Consider the following 17,081-nt stretch of genomic DNA (forward strand, 5'->3'; position numbering starts at 1 on the left):
GTTTACCCAAGAATAAGGAGGGAATGACCAGGGCAAGAAGAAAACAGATTTCTCTTATAAGATATGTCACAAAGTTTCTTATTTTAACTTGTTCCATTGATTTATGAAAAAAAATCAAATGAAATCCTGGACACCCTTTAACAACTGAAGGCGCTCACATTTATCTAGGTCAACATTTGTGTCCTCAAAACGACTGCATAAAATACAACAGAACAAGCCACATAGTTATTGACCTCAGGCTGGTACATGGGAGCAACGCCATCTACAATTTCCCTTGTATCTAATATAGATAGATAGTGAGGTGATTGAAAAAAGAATCTATAGAAAAGATTATGTTGCCCTACTAAATCTAAAAAATACAACAATGAACATATTTGATATCGGCGCCTGCCTAATTGTTTGAAATAATAAAACATAATATTCATTCCATACAGTGAACACTAAAACAAAAATCAAACTGGGAAGTTCTCTGTTTTATGGTCACTTCGCCTCCCAAAAAATCGAATTAAGAGATCAGAATGTCCTACAGACTCCGAAATGGTGGCGATTAAAACAACAACTAAAAAAAGAAAAACAACTAATGCAAGACTGTTGTGAGTTCATTTTCCCCTTCACCGTCGATTTCTGATGAACTCCCTCTTCTGGTGAAGGAAGGTAGTGAGGCTGATTACCAAACACCTGATCTGGTAGATGATGACTGGGTAACAGGAACTGCTGACTGGATATAAGGCAGCCGACGCCCTTCTGAGTCGCTGGTGATTTCTCTGCTGGATTCTTGGAGACCAGTCTGATTCCTGCTTCCCAAAGATAAGTTTTTGCTCTGCTATTGAACTTATTAGTTTTGTTTTGTTTACCTTGTTTTTTGGAGTTCAGCTATCCCTGGTCGGGGGTGTGCTGAGTTCCATTTTTGTCTCTGATCAGTTTGTCTCCTTGCTCTGTCTTCAGAATTTACCTGAGTGCTGATATAGTCATTTTGAAGTCCTAGCGACTTCAGGGCCTGTTTTTCCTATCAGACGGTTGGGACATTTTTTGGTAGGGTTTTTTACGGATTGCAGACAGCAGCTTTTCTATCCTGTCCTTTTTAGTTAGCTTGGGCCCCATCGTTTGCTCAACCTATCTTTCTATCTGTATAGTGTTTTCATCTTGCTTCACCGTCATTATATGTTGGGGGCTGCCTATTGCTTTGGGGTCTGCTCTGGGGCAGTTTAGATTTCCCCTTTCTTTCTTTAGGCCTATTTAGTTCTCCGGCTGTGATCGAGGGGTCTAGGGCATCGTAGGAACCCCCCGCGGCTACTGTTAGTTGTTCTGGATAGGATCAGGGGTCTGCAATCCGATAGCTACCAACCTCTCCGGTTTTCTGGACTTAGCTTGTACTTTTGTTTTTTCCTCCTTCGGTGACTCATTCATAACACAAGACATAAAGTGGATGTCACACCGACTCTGCAGACTCCACGAACAGGCAACTCCACTGGACAGACACCATGGCAGGTCCACCTCTAGATCCGGCGCCCATAAGCACAGGTGATGGTGCTCAGATTACAGACAGCTCTAAATCCATAAACCCATGCAAAAATTTGCGGCACTCGATACCAATGACTACTGCTGACTTTATCCAGATATATACAAAGTGAGCCGGGCAAACACCTCCCCCAGGTGAGGCCTTGAGAAAGCGTGTGTTCAAGCGAAACAGCATTGGTGTCTGCCCTGCACAGTTTTTATTTGTCAGAAAAAAATCAAGCACTATTCGTTGGTATCGAGTGCCACTAATTGCTGGGTGGGTTTTTAAAAAACAACTCTAGTGAGTGACAAATAAAGATTTATATGTGAAAACTAAACATGGCCTCCGGGAACTGGACTGTGTCACCCTGGAACCTACATAAACCCTAACCCCTTCACAATCCGTGCCGTACTAGTACTGCTCTGCGGGAACTTCATTTCTGCCCGTAGCAGTACTAGTACGGCAGCACGATCACCGCAGCCTCACGCTGAGTGCCACAGTGATCGGGTGCGGGTGTCAGCTGTATGTGACAGCTGACACCCCGTAACAATGCCCACGATCGGTGCTAGCACCGATCGTGAACATTTAACCCCTCTAATGCCGCTGTCAGTACTGACAGCGGCATAGAGAAGCATCGAGTAGAGAGGGGGCTCCCTGCGTGCTTCCATCAGAATAACGCGATGCAATCGCATTATTCTGATGGTCTCCATAGAGACTCCTGGCACCAAGATGGTCGCGGGGTCCTTTTGGGTCCTGCAGGGAGGTGGCTTGTCAGCAGTGGTAAGTGTCAGATCAGCGATCTAACATTATATAGTAATGTCCCATACTGGGACAATGTAATAAAATTAAAAAATATATTATAATGTTTAAAAATATTTTTTTAAAAATGCCCAAATAAAGAAAATTAAAGAAATATATTACCAATAAATACATTTATGTAAATAAAACAAAACAATAAAAGTACACATATTTGGTATCGCCGCGTCTGTAACGACCCACTCTATAAAACTGTCCCACTAGTTAATCCCTTCAGTGAACACCATAAAAAAATAAATAAAAAACGAGGCAAAAAACAATGCTTTACCATCATACCACCGAACAAAAAGTGTAATAACATGTGATCAAAAAGACGGATATAAATAAACGTGGTACCACTGAAAACGTCATCTTGTCCCGCAAAAAAACGAGCCGCCATACAGTTCCATCATTGGAAAAATAAAAAGTTATAGCTCTCAGAATAAAGCGATGCAAAAACAATTATTTTTTCTATAAAATAGTTTTTATCGTGTAAAAGCGTCAAAACATAAAAAAATGATATAAATGAGGTATCGCTGTAATCGTACTGACCTGAAGAATAAAGCTGTCTTACCAATTTTACCACATGTGGAACGGTGTAAATAAAAAAAAATCCTGAATTGCTGGTTTTTGTTCATTCTCCCAAAAATCGGAATAGAAAGCGATCAAAAAATGTCATATGTCCGAAATTGGTACTAATAAAAAAGTCAGCTCGTCCCACAAAAAACAAGCCCTCACATGACTCTTTCGGCCAGAGTATGAAAAAATTATAGCTCTCAAAATATGGTGAAGCAAAAACTAGTTTTTGCAATAAAAAGCCCTGCCGTGCGGAGAAACAGTAATTTTCCCCCACATATGGGGTATCGGCGTACTCAGGAGAAATCGCAGAACAAATTATATGAAGCAATTTCTCCTGTTACCCTTATGAAAATGCAAAATATGGAGCTAAAAAAGATTTAATGTGATTTTTTTTTATTTCCACGGCTCTAGGCTATACACTTCTGTGAAGCACCTGTGGGTTCAAGGTGCTCAATACACATCTAGATAAGTTCCCTAATGGGTCTAGTTTCCAAAATGGGGTCACTTGTGGGGGGGTTTCCATTGCTTAGGCACATCAGGGGCTCTGCAAGCGCAACATGGCTTCCGCTAATTATTCCATCAAATTTTACATTCAGAAAGTCAAATGGCGCTCCTTCCCTTCCGAGCCCCACCGTGCACCCAAACAATAGATTTCCCCCACATATGGGGTATCGGCATGCTCAGGAGAAATTGCACAACAAAATATATGGTCCATTTTCTCCTGTTACCCTTGCAAAACTAAAAAAAAATTAGGTCTAAATGAAAATTTTTGTGAAAGAAAAGTAAATGTTTATTTTTTCCTTCCACATTCCAAAAATTCCTGTGAAGCACCTGAAGGGTTAATAAACTTCTTGAATGTGGTTTTAAACACCTCTAGGGGTGCAGTTTTTAGAATGGTGTCACTTTTTTGCATTTTCTGTCATATTGATTGCTCAAAGTCACTTCAAATATGATGTGGTCTCAAAAAATGGTTTTGTAACATTTGTTAAAAAAATGAGAAATCGCTGGTCAACTTTTAGCCAACCCTTATAACTTCCTAACAAAACAAAAAATTTGGTTCCAAAATTGTGATGATGTAAAGTAAACATGTGGGAAATGTTATTTATTAACTATTTTGTGCGATATGACTCTCTAATTTAAGGGCATAAAAATTAAAAGTTGGAAAATTACAAAATTTTCAAAATTTTTGCCAAATTTCTGTTTTTTCACAAATAAACGCAAGTGATATCAAAGAAATTTTACCACTAACATGAAGTACAATATGTCACGAGAAAACAAACTCAGAATAAGCGGGATCCAATGAAGCGTTCCAGAGTTATTACCTTATGAAGGGACAGTGGTCAGAATTGTAAAAATTGTCCGGGTCAGAAAGGTGAAAACAGGCTGGGTCATGAAGGGGTTAAGCCGGACCTGGCTATGCTGCTGTCCATGATAGCAACAGACAGTTCATCAGAGCCGGGTAGACCCTGGTATACATCTAGGGGGTCCAACTGAGGCCAGATCTGGCCCTGGAGTGTGGCTTCTGTTAGAAATTGTGGATGGTACCCGATACACAAAACTCCCTCTCTTCAGCAGCTAGAATCGATGCAGAGAAAATCTTTAACTTTCTGTTTTTATCCCAAATTCTCCACAGCCGCCCAGGTGTCGAGGTGCCCAGAGTCTCCACAGCCACCCAGGTGCCAAGATGCCCAGAGTCTCCGCAGCCGCCCAGGTGCCGAGATGCCCAGAGTCTCCGCAGCCACCCAGGTGCCGAGATGCCTAGAGTCTCCACAGCCACTCAGGTGCCGGGATGCCCAGAGTCTCCACAGTCGCACAGGTGCCGGGATGCCCGAAGTCTCCGCAGCCACCAAGGTGCCGGGATGCCCAGAGTCTCCACAGTCGCACAGGTGCCGGGATGCCCAGAGTCTCCACAGCCACCAAGGTGCCGGGATGCCCAGAGTCTCCACAGTCGCACAGGTGCCGGGATGCCCAGTCTCCACAGCCACCCAGATGCCGGGATGCCCAGAGTCTCCACAGTCACACGGGTGCCGGGATGCCTAGAGTCTCCGCAGTCACACAGGTGCCGGGATGCCCAGAGTCTCCACAGCCACCCAGGTGCCAAGAGTCTCCGCAGCCGCCCACATGTCGGGATGCCCAGAGTCTCCGCAGTCGCACAGGTGGCGGGATGCCCAGAGTCTCCGCAGCCACCCAGGTGCTGAGTGCCCAGAGTCTCTGCAGCCACCCAGGTGCCGGGATGTCCAGAGTCTCCGCAGCCACCCAGGTGCCGGGATGCCCAGAGTCTCCGCAGCCACCCAGGTGCCGGGATGCCCAGAGTCTCCGCAGCCACCCAGGTGCCGGGATGCCCAGAGTCTCCGCAGCCACCCAGGTGCTGGGATGCCCAGAGTCTCCGCAGCCACCCAGGTGCCGGGAAGCCCAGAGTCTCCGCAGCCACCCAGGTGCCGACATGCCCAGAGTCTACACAGCCACGCAGGTGCTGGGATGCCCAGAGTATCCGCAGTCGCACAGGTGCCGGGATGCCAAGAGTCTCCGCAGTCGCACAGGTGTCGGGATGCCCAGAGTCACCAGTGGGGGTCACCTGTTGCTAGGCGACGACCTACATCAACTCAAAGTGGAGGGATGCTGCAACAGTATCATCCAATTAGTGTCAGTTTACACTAGGCGTTTTGTCAGCATTTTTTTTCCGCAGCAAAACCTGATCTCTTGAGGGTTAGGAAGCTGCAGAAGAAAGCACGTTTTCCTTGCGGTTTTTTTGCTACGTTTTTGCTTCGGTTTTGGTACGCTAGATTTGTCTCTTGCGCATGCTGATAAACTTTAGTGTTGAAAAAAAAGTCCAATTCTATGGCATCAGGTTTTGATACAAAAAACACTCAGAAAAACCTGATACCTGCGTTTCTTATGTATTTTTTTTTTTGTGTATTTTCACCTCCCATTCATTTCAATGATTGAAAAACGATGAATAGACGCTGAAGGAAGTGACATGCTCCATTGTGAAAATACATGCAAAGACCAAAATCCTAATACCAAAAGAGAACAAAACAAAACCAGCTGTGTGCAGGAGATTTCTGAAATCTCATAGTAGCGTAAAAACTGCTGTAAAAACGCCTGGTGTGAACTTAGCCTTACACCCCAGTATCACTGCGGGCTCTCACATTGCTCAGCGCGATCACTTCCGCAGGCAGCTGGCACAGCGCGTTATTCTTCAGCTGTAAGGCCGTCAGCTGGGTGAGGCTGCCCACCGCCCTCGGCACACGATGCAGTCTTTTCCCGCTCAGGTTCAGGGTCCTGGCTCTACCCCGGATAGCCCGCAGCACCAGCACGTCAGCCATGAGTCTGGTGCGATCGCCACATCAATCTGGTCATTACAGAGTTAAGACGCTTCCAGTTACCAAGACAACGACGTTTACGCTTTCTGGAAGCGGCCATATTAATTAAGGGCAAAAAAAACTGTTACAAGGCATATGATTGGACAAGGCGCTCTCTGTCTTTCCTTTCGACCCTTTCATGAGCTGCAGAGTGATTGGTTCGAACATAATCACATGACAGTGACTACCGGATTTCTATTGGTTGTTTTATCCAACAGTGATTGGTTCCATGCTCGCTGTGTCTCCGCCCGCTCCGTCTGGCTGCACTGACACTGGGAACATGGCGGCGCCCTTGGCCAGGATGTCAGTGTGGCCGGTGACGGGGAGGACTCTGAGTACAGCGGGTAAGGCGGAGATAAACGGCGGGAGAGCTGCAGTCAGGGTCCTCCTCTGCCTATCACACATGGAGCTCCGCCAAAAGCAGCAGATGTGATGAGGCCGGGCCCAGACGCCTGTGAGAACTGCACGGCTGATAACCGCATACTACTGCTATGTGTGAACGCAGCCTTAAGGGGCTGGGTGACGACCTGGACACAAAGTAGGGAGCCCCCCCCCGCGGAGGTCGCCATGTCATTTCATACAGTTTTCTTGTGTCTTTTTGTTAATACATTTCCCTCAATGTTCAAAAGTGATGGGAATGTGTCTTAAAGGGATCGTCCTGGGCTGAGATACCGGTGACCAGTCTTTAGTACAGACGGTCAGTGTGAGGTGAGTCTGACCCCCAGCACCCCCCCCCCCCCCCGGATCAGCCGCTATCAGCCCTGACAGTAGCCGCTGTATGAACGGAGCGGGGGGTGTCAGGCTGCTCTCATCCTGACCATCTATCAGCATCTCAGCCCAGGAAAGTCCCTCTAAATGCATTTTCCACATTTAGAAAAGTGCACCCCAAATACTTCCTGTAGAAGTCCCCTCTAATCCCCAAGTGCTTTTCCATGTACACTACCGTGTAAAGGTTTGGGGTTACCCAGAGAATTGTGTGTTTTCCATGAGAACTCATACTTTTATTAATCAAATGAATATAAAATCTAGTCCAGACATTGACAAGGTTCGAAAAATAGATTTTTATTTGAAATGATAATTTTCTGCTTCAAACTTTGTTTTTGTCAAAGAATGCTCCCTTTGCAGCAAATACAGCATTGCAGACCTTTGGCATTCTAGCAGTTAATTTAATAGAATCATAGAATGGTAGAGTTGGAAGGGACCTCCTGGGCCATCTGGTCCAACCCCCTGCTCAAAGCAGGATTCACTAAATCAAACCAGACAGATATCTGTCCAGCCTCTGTTTGAAGACTTCCATTGAAGGAGAACTCACCACTTCTCGTGGCAGCCTGTTCCACTCATTGATCACTCTGTCAAAAAGTTTTTTCTAATATCTAATCTGTGTCTCCTCCCATTCAGTTTCATCCCATTGCTTGTAGTCCCATTTGCTGAGGTAATCTGGAGAAATTTCACCCCATGCTTCCAGAAGCACCTCCCACAAGTTGGTTTGGCTTGATGGGCACTTTTTGCATACCACACGGTCAAGCTGCTCCCACAACAGCTCAATGGGATTGAGATCTGGTGACTGCGCTGGCCACTCCATTACAGATAGAATACCAGCTGCCTGCTTCTTCCCTAAATACTATCCAATACGACAAAAACGAAGCTATGCCATAAAATCAATGATTACTCACCCTCCTTGGAAGAAGCAAAGGCGAAACGCGCGTCGGGGATCTTCGCCCAATAAGGTTGTACCATTTCAGAAAGCACTTTGCACTTTATTCATTTCAGGCTGATTTGGCTCTGTGCGCTACTCCACGTACCCTGTCGGATAGCATTATGCTGTTTAAATTTAGACCTTTCAGCAGGGACTAGGGATTATATATGTGCACTATGTAGCCTGTATATATCTGGTTATTGAATGACATATCACATTTGACTTTATATATCTATACTGTCTGTGTGATGTGGTGTTTACGGGGTCATTATTGAGTACCTTACCATATGTGCTGTGTATAATATATAGGGGAGCAGATGTATATAAAAAAAAATTTTCAGCAACTTTGAAGCTTCTTTTAGACATTTGCCTGTTATGACATATGTATTGCCAATTGGGCGTTATTAGACGTGTATCTCCTGAAGCGCACTTTTTAGTGTTTTTTATGTAATGTGATTTAATAAAGGTCATTGATTTTATGGCATAACTTCGTTTTTTGTCGTATTGGATAGTGTTTAGCTTGAAGTGCCATTAATGTAGGCTTATTGTTTTGGATTTATTTCTTCCCTAAATAGTTATTGCATAATTTGGAGGTGTGCTTTGGATCATTGTCCTGTTGTAGGATGGAATTGGCTCCAATCAAGCGCTGTCCACAGGGTATGGCATGGCGTTGTAAAATGGAGCGATAGCCTTCCTTATTCAAAATCCCTTTTACCTTGTACAAATCTCCCACTTTACCAGCACCAAAGCAACCCTAGGCCATCACATTACCTCCACCATGCTTGACAGATGGCGTCAGCCACTCTTCCAGCATCTTTTCAGTTGTTTTGCATCTCACAAATATTCTTCTGTGTGATCCAAACACCTCAAACTTGGATTCGTCTGTCTATAACACTTTTTCCAATCTTCCTCTGTCCAATGTCTGTGTTCTTTTGCCCATATTAATCTTTTCCTTTTATTAGCCATTCTCCGATATGGCTTTTTCTTTGCCACTGCCCTGAGGGCCAGCATCCCGGAGTCGCCTCTTCGCTGTAGACGTTGACACTGGCATTTTGCGTGTACTATTTAATGAAGCTGCCAGTTGAGGACCTGTGAGGCATCAATTTCTCAAACTGCAGACGCTAATGCAGGGTTCCCTAACTCCGGTCCTCAGGGCCCACCAACAGGTCATGTTTTCAGGATTTCCCTTGTATTGTACAGGTGATGCAATTATCACCTGGGCAATACTAAGGAAATCCTGAAAACATGACCTGTTGGTGGGCCTTGAGGACCGGAGTTGGGGAACCCTGCTCTAATGTACTTGTCTTGCTGCTCAGTTGTGCAGCGGGGCCTCCCACTTCTCTTTCTACTCTGGTTAGAGCCTGTTTGTGCTCTCCTCTGAAGGGAGTAGTACACACCGTTGTAGGAAATCTTCAGTTTCTTAGCAAGTTCTCGCTTGCAATAGCCTTCATTTCTAAGAACAAGAATAGACTGTTGAGTTTCACATGAAAGTTCTTTTTTTCTGGCCATTTTGAGAGTTTAATGGAACCAACAAATGTAATGCTCCAGGTTCTCAACTAGCTCAAAGGAAGGTCAGGTTTATAGCTTCTCTAATCAGCCAAAATGTTCTCAGCTGTGCTAACATACTTGCACAAGGGTTTTCAAGGGTATTTTAACCATCCATTAGCCTTCTTAGGCTATGTGCACACGGTGCGGATCCTCCCGCGGATTTTACTAACTCCGCAGGTCAAATGACCTGCATTTTTCCTGCGGATTTCTTCCTTTTTTTTGCGGTTTTCAACCTGCGGATTTGTAGAATGGAGTAGGTGGAAAACTGCAGCAAAACCGCACAAAAGAAGTGACATGCTGCTTTTTTTTTTTCCGCACAAAAACCGCAGCATGTACACAGCGGTTTTTTTTTTACATAGGCTATAATGGTACTGTACATCACCTGCAGTTCTGCAGCAGATCCGCAGTAGAAACCGCACCGTGTGCACACAGCCTTAGGCTACTTTCAGACTTGCGTTACCAGGCGCAGCGCTGGGCTGCCGCTAAGCTCCGCCCCGGCCGCGCCCCCTCCGGATAGCTCCTCCTATGGGCGCATGATGCTGCGTGCGATCAGCGTACCCTATATTTAGCGTTGGGTACGCTAGCCGTGCGCTGGTATGCTTTTGCCGGCGCATGCGCCCTTTTTGCACTGCGCCGAGCGCACAAAAATGCAACAAGGTGCGTTTGGCGCGTGTCGGCGCAGTGCAAAAAGGGCGCATGCGACAGAAAAAACATGCCAGCGTACCCAACGCTAAATATAGGGTACGCTGATCGCATCCAGCGTCATGCGCCCATAGGAGGAGCTAACGGAGGGGGCGTGGCCGGGGCGGAGCTTAGCGGCGGCCAAGCGCTGCGCCTTGTAACGCAAGTCTGAAAGTAGCCTTACACAGTTAGCAAACACAAAGTACTATAAGAACACTGGAGTGATGGTTGTTGGAAATGGGCCTCTATACACCTATGGAGATACTGCATTACAAACCAGACGTTTGCAGCTAGAATCGTCATTTACCACATTAACAATGTATAGAGTGTATTTCTGAATCATTTACTGTTAGCTTCATTGGAAAAAACTGTGCTTTTCTTTCAAAAATAAGGAAATTTCTAAGTGACCCTAAACTTTTGAATAGTAGTGTACATATAACATCAGCCAGTGTGTCCGGCACTGATGCTGGTCCAGAGATGACTCCCCCTGGTGCTGACATGACATTGTTGTGACATGTGACCGCTGTAGCCAATCAGAGGTCGCTGCTGCTTGTCACTATGCTGTCAGAGCGGACAGGCTGCAGTGATTGGTGTCCTCTGCAGATGGCGGTCTTTACAGAATGTGTTTATTGTGACGTTTTTCCTTCCTCTCCACAGCCGCTCTCTGCCGGCGAGCCGCTCCTCTGGGCCCACTTCCCAACGATGAGTTTCGGGATAAGGATTTGGACTCTTTGCAGAAGTATCGCTGCTTCAGGAAGTATTACCGCTACGCCGACAAGGAGAGCAAGAAGACAAACTGGTGGAAGACGTACAGACAGTTCCTGTACCCGGTCGCAGGTAGTGTCCATATTTGTTCCTGCACCTTTGGTGTCCGCTATAAGAGTCGCCTCTAGGGCTTTGTTCACACTCGTACTGTGTTTTCCACCTATGGCAGATGCTCACCACGGAGCCCCGGATCTGTCCGTGTGCACATATATACCTATGGGGATACTGCTACATTGAGTAATCGAGATACTGTTGCTTCCTAGAACTATTTTAACCCCGTCATGGAAAATGATCTGAATGTACAGCAGCAGCATGTATGTCGTTCTTACAGGATGCTGTTTATACTTCATCTCTGATCAGGTGCAATTGAGAACCAAACTCACAGCCGTGATGGGAAAACTCCAATATCGGCTGTGTAGCCTGGTTAGAGCAACAGTCAGTGCCGATTATGGTTCAGGCAATTGGAGGGGGCTTCCTTAATCCAGTCCTGCCAGCAATAGCATCATGACTGCCAAGGCGGACTGGCTTTATTATGCTTACTTTTATAGTGTCATCATATTCCGCAGCACATTACAGACATCTTATCACTGCCCATTGGGGCTCACAATCTACATTTCCTATCAGTATGTCTTTGGAGTGTGGGAGGAAACAGGAGAACCCGTAGGAAACCCAGGGGAGAACATACAAACTCCTTTCAGATGTTGTCCTTGGTGGGATTTCATCCCAGGACCCCAGTGGTGCAAAGCAATTGTGCTAACCACTGAGCTGCACTAAAGTCATAAGTCATATGCTGCTACCATTCCCCTGTAATCTGTTGGGGGGGGTTAGGGGTTACGTAACCACATGTAAGCAATTTGTATACCTATGGGCAACTAGACACTCTTCATCCACTTCTCAATGAGGACAGTGAGGTCCGCACCAGACAGCAAATCGCATATATGTGGTCACATGACCGCACACTCGCAATGGGAATAAAGTGGAATCTTGACAGTGTGGACATCACACACAGTCTGCCGTCACTTTACTTCTTAGATAACGTCTTTTTAATCCTGTTGGATTTTATTTTTTATTTCCCATGGTTGCCATAAGATACCGTTTTTCTCTGTCTCCTAGATGACGGCTTGCAGAAGTTTGACATCGGCTTCCCCTGTGTGTCATCGTCTATAAAAAAAAGAGTAAAGGCCCAGAGGGAAGCGCTTAAAGCAAACCACAAAAACCCGGAGCTGGAAAAAGCCTCGCGTCACCGCACATGTATGACCCTTCTTTGCTGTTTCCTTTTTTAGATTTTGTTTCCGGAGTGGGAATAAGAATTAGTTACATCACATACGCGGCTACTGTAATACACTGTGTTTTCTGCTAGTTAATGTGCAGCGCCGGGACGTTCTCCTGAACCATCTAGATAATGCAGCTCTCGTCCACAGTGACCATGGCTGTACATTCATGGCTGTCAGCTGGATATTGTGTATTTTTTTAGAGTAATTGAATTTTTCTCTGTTTTATCCTAGTGCTCATTCCCCTGGATGAAGTTCGGGCCGAGTGGGAAAGTTCATGTGGCCCCAATCACATACAGAGGGTGGCAGAGCATTATGGGGTGTACAAGGATCTCTTTGGGGAAGCCACATTTGTTCCCTGGGTCACATTAAGAGTCCAGTACAGCACAGGAGAGGACGCAGTGATGCCTGTGTATTATGGGAACATGGTTACCCCTGCAGAGGTTGGCATCTATAAGTGGCACTCTAGGACTAGACTCCTAACATACAGACGTACCTGACCAGTGGTTTCATCATTGTAGGCTGCCAGCGCTCCAGAAGTTTCATTTCAGGCAGAGGAAGGTTCTCTGTGGACCCTGCTGCTGACAAATCCAGGTTTGTAGAAGAATGCTCTGCTTCATCAAATGCCTCTTTCTGTTTCACCCCGATCTCACATTTATGAGTCTATATTTACTGCTGATGGCCGCATGGGTCACGACCCGTACGACTGATGGCCTTATGGGTCACGTGCCGTACTGCTGATGGCCTTATGGGTCACGTGCCGTACTGCTGATGGCCTCATGGGTCACGACCCGTACGACTGATGGCCTTATGGGTCACGTGCCGTACTCCTGATGGCCTCATGGGTCACGTCCCGTGCTGCTGATGGCCGCATGGGTCACGTCCCGTGCTGCTGATGGCCCGGCTCTAACGCCAATAAAATAAAGCACATGGCAACTGACTGGTCACATACTAGCTAAAGACCAGGGAGGCTGTCAGTGTTTGTGCTGCATCAGCCTAGAAATCAGAGGCAAGAACAGCTGCCACTGTTACTGCCTCTGCCCCTCTGTAATTGCAGTTTTTATACATTTACATGGTCATTTTTTGGGTTGGATACACATAAGCATTCAGATCATTAGAAAACAGTTGAAGTTTAGTAGATATTCCCCTTCCCCAAACCACTATATTTGTTTTTGTTATTGTTTTTTTCGGGGTGGGGGAGGGTGTTTGACTTTTCTAGATGTTTGTGCTACTTTATACATTGTCTGATACTCTACTGCTGGATTAATGACTTGTATCTGATTTCTGACACATGCACGTCTGTGCTATCCTTCCAGATGGCCACCTGAGGGCGACAGACTCGGAGTATGTGCACTGGCTGATGTGAGTATCTCACTGTCTGCCGCTCCTCGTATTGTGCTCGGCTGGATATATTCTCACGCCGTCTCTGGTTTTCTGTAGCGGTAACATTCCTGGTAACCAGGTATATTCTGGAGATGAAGTGTGTCACTACTTCCCCGCATTCCCTGCCAAAGGCACTGGATACCATAGATACATATTCATCCTATTCAAGCAAGAAGGACACATTGATTTCAAGGGCAAGCTGCTCCCAAACCCTTGGTAAAATCTTAATTTTGCTTTTACCTCGATGATCCCGGTCTTATTTAGATGCAGATATTACATTGTACATTTCTTACAGCCACAGCTTGAAGTTGAGGACATTTAAGACTTTGGATTTCTACAGAAAGTATGAGGATAAGATGACCCCGGCGGGGCTGGCGTTCTTCCAGTGTGCATGGGACGACAGCGTGAGCCACGTGTTCCACAATGTCCTGAGTGAGTGCATAGTACATAGGCCTGATCCCACCATTTCTAGCACATTATCTGCTACATGAAGAAGGTTCTGCCTGCTCACAGCTGGACTTGTTACAGTGTGTCGGTAGAGTGCGATCAGCCTGCAGAAACGTTTGCGCTGCTGGACACAACTCCAGTTGTTTGGGAAAGCAAAAGACCGAGTCATTTACTGCTACCTAAAATGTGTTCATTGATGATCATCTTTTCTTCTCTACTAGATATGAAGGAACCCATCTTTGAACACCAGTTCCCTCCAATTTATCATCCTCCACAAGTTAAATTTCCTCACCGTCAACCATTAAGATATTTGGACCGATACCGGGACTCTGATGAGCCAACATATGGCATTTACTGATGGAGGAGAGAACCTGTCAGCGGACTTTCTACTCCTGCTCAGCTCACACTGTGCTGCCATCATTCATCATTGTGCAACTACATAGACTCCTTGTGGGAATGAAGATCTTCATTGTAACCGTATGGATGTGGGATGTGTTTCCTAAACTCCAGTCCTCGCAGCGCATGAATTCAGGATTTTTATTAGTGTTGCACAGGTGAGAACCTTTGGCGCATTCTGATACCTTGCTAATTAATCTATCACCCGTGCAATGCTAAGCGAATTCTGAAAACTGGGATCTGTTGGAGCTGGGAGGGCTGGAGTTTGGGAAACCCTGCAGTAGGAGAAGGAGGACATCTCTCAATCAGTGGTTTTGTGCTGCCAGGACATAAAATGGTTACAACCGGAGTTTTAAATAAAATTCTCAAAAGTATCACTAAAAGTAGACCCGTGTGTGTGCGATCTCATATGTGTTTACATACAGTATGTGTATATAATATGCATACTAACTTTCCTTCTGCATTAGGTCCCTTTTAAGCTTTTCTTCCTCATTGGCTGTTATCCATGATCATCCTGCTAATTGCTAAGGTAATGACATAAGTCCAGCTATATTGCAGTTTTTGGCCATTGTCATCAGCTGTTGGCGCACTAGATTTTGAGAGTCCGTGGTTCTGGAGTTGGTAGGAATGTAGTTGTGGGTAAGGAGAAAAGAAAAGCACATGGATCGGGTCATCACAGGCTGCAGCTATGGAGGAAAGCGTGGACAGAGGGGGCGAATTGCAAAGGCTGCTGCTATGGAGGAAAGCATGCATTTTTTTCGACCTGTGATATTTTTTTTTTTTTTTTTTTTTTTAAGAATGCTGTACTTCAATTAATCAAATCAATAATGTAGTCTTGGGTTTTTAGACTTGCTAAGCCAGACTGTGCTCTTTTGCAATGTGGAGGACACCGTCCACTTTACTCAAAGCTGCCAACATTTAATTATTTTTTTGTTGTTTTTTTTTTTCAAATGTTCCATCAGTTTTTACGGCATAACTTTAGTCAGGTGTAGCTTGTTAACAGATGGCATAGCCTGAAGCATGGCTCTACAGAATATTCTGGAAACCAGACATGTCACTCCGTGTGGGTGTGTGCTGGAATAGGATACCACTCCATATATTCAAAGAAATCCGGCACTCACATGTATGCAAAAACGATGTAATGCTTTATTAAAAGTGAAATCCAACATAAGTAACGTTTCAGTCTTAACAATAAGACTTTTATCAGACGGGTTGGGTTTATGACAAAATGGTGGAGTATAGCGCTGTGCCATTAACAGGTAGCAGCCCCATATGGTCGTCATTCATTTGGGGCTGCTGCAAATTGCTGACCTAGCGCTATATTTTGCTCTCTTGCCATGATAGTAATCAGTCTGATTTCCGTAATTACATTATCATAACTGTTTTATTTCTTTATTTCTCGATGCTTCTTTAGAACCCCCAGTGCATGCTGGGATACTCAAACGAAATGTCATCAGGGCCCAGAGGCTGCGGTCACTGCTGCAGCCTCTGTTTCCATCCTGACACGAATTGAAATTGGTGACCTCCGTTTCAGGAACTGCTCTGAGTATAAGTCAGTTGTCTCAGGGTCTTGGCAATGTGACAGTGACAGTGCACTCCCTCACCGGCTCTGAGGAGAATTGACGAGCCAGCAAGAGAGTGCACTGTCACTGCACATTGTAACAAGATTTCCTGGCCTTTCGGAAAAAGCAGAGATCAGCGCCGCCTAACCCCCTTCAGGTGCTTTTCAGGAATGAATGCAAAATGACATGACAGGAAAGAAAAAATGTATTTTTACGACCTAAATATCACTAACGTATGAACATGTTACTATAACTGGCAGACTCTAAGGGCTCTTCCCCATTTGTGAGAAAAAAACCAGTCCGTTCTCTGGATGGAAATAACGGACAGATTCTATGCGATTGTCATGCGAGTGTAATCCGATTTCAGTGCGATTTTTCCATATGACATGCGTACGACATCCGTATTCAATGCGATTTTAACATGAGGTTTTACATAGAGCAGTTCTCTCTATGTAAAAACTCTTATTAAAATTGCATTGTAAACTAACACTGTACACATCGTTTTAAAACAAAAGAATCTTCAAAACCTACTGTATATACAGTATGTGTGTGTACATACATAGATAGATAGCTATAGTAACAGCCGGCAGATGCCGCATACAGTAATGAAGAGAATAGGATAGAATAGATATATGCACGTAGAATAGGTGTGTGTGTATATATATATATGTGTGTGTGTGTGTGTGTATATGTATGTGTATATATATATATATATATATATATATATATATATATATACATACACAGTGGGGCAAAAAAGTATTTATTCAGTCAGCAATAGTGCAAGTTCCACCACTTAAAAAGATGAGAGGCGTCTGTAATTTACATCATAGGTAGACCTCAACTATGGGAGACAAACTGAGAAAAAAAAATCCAGAAAATCACATTGTCTGTTTTTTTTTCATTTTATTTGCATATTATGGTGGAAAATAAGTATTTGGTCAGAAACAAAATTTCATCTCAATACTTTGTGATATATCCTTTGTTGGCAATGACAGAGGTCAAACGTTTTCTGTAAGTCTTCACAAGGTTGCCACACACTGTTGTTGGTATGTTGGCCCATTCCTCCATGCAGATCTCCTCTAGAGCAGTGATGTT

At 44.9% G+C, this 17,081-nt stretch overlaps 2 protein-coding genes across 5 annotated transcripts in view; one reads left to right on the top strand and one right to left on the bottom strand.

The window, feature by feature from the left end:
* The window catches only part of LRRC69 (leucine rich repeat containing 69), a 98,188-nt gene extending 91,925 nt beyond the window's left edge, over positions 1–6,263 (bottom strand). For all 3 annotated transcript variants that reach the window (XM_073550508.1, XM_073550506.1, XM_073550507.1), the window contains exon 1: positions 6,022–6,263. In XM_073550508.1, the coding sequence (XP_073406609.1) occupies positions 6,022–6,198 (177 nt within the window). In that variant the 5' untranslated portion in view covers positions 6,199–6,263. The remainder of the gene's footprint in view (positions 1–6,021) is intronic.
* Positions 6,264–6,441: 178 nt separating this feature from the next.
* MRPL38 (mitochondrial ribosomal protein L38) lies at positions 6,442–14,807 on the top strand. 2 transcript variants are annotated; one of them, XM_073550509.1, is made up of 9 exons: positions 6,442–6,578; positions 10,817–10,996; positions 12,038–12,175; positions 12,430–12,638; positions 12,717–12,789; positions 13,512–13,557; positions 13,636–13,794; positions 13,874–14,010; positions 14,247–14,807. In XM_073550509.1, exons 1-9 carry the CDS (start codon positions 6,464–6,466, stop codon positions 14,381–14,383), a joined length of 1,194 nt encoding a protein of 397 aa, XP_073406610.1. In that variant the 5' UTR covers positions 6,442–6,463; the 3' UTR covers positions 14,384–14,807. The 2 variants fall into 2 exon arrangements, with proteins under 2 accessions (XP_073406610.1, XP_073406611.1); XM_073550510.1 differs by lacking the exon at positions 6,442–6,578 and adding an exon at positions 6,602–6,772.
* The last annotated feature ends 2,274 nt before the right edge of the window (positions 14,808–17,081 follow it).

The sequence above is a fragment of the Dendrobates tinctorius genome, unplaced genomic scaffold (genome assembly GCF_039654945.1).
Source record: "Dendrobates tinctorius isolate UK_male_01 unplaced genomic scaffold, ASM3965494v1 ptg000165l, whole genome shotgun sequence".
Classification (NCBI taxonomy): domain Eukaryota; kingdom Metazoa; phylum Chordata; class Amphibia; order Anura; family Dendrobatidae; genus Dendrobates; species Dendrobates tinctorius.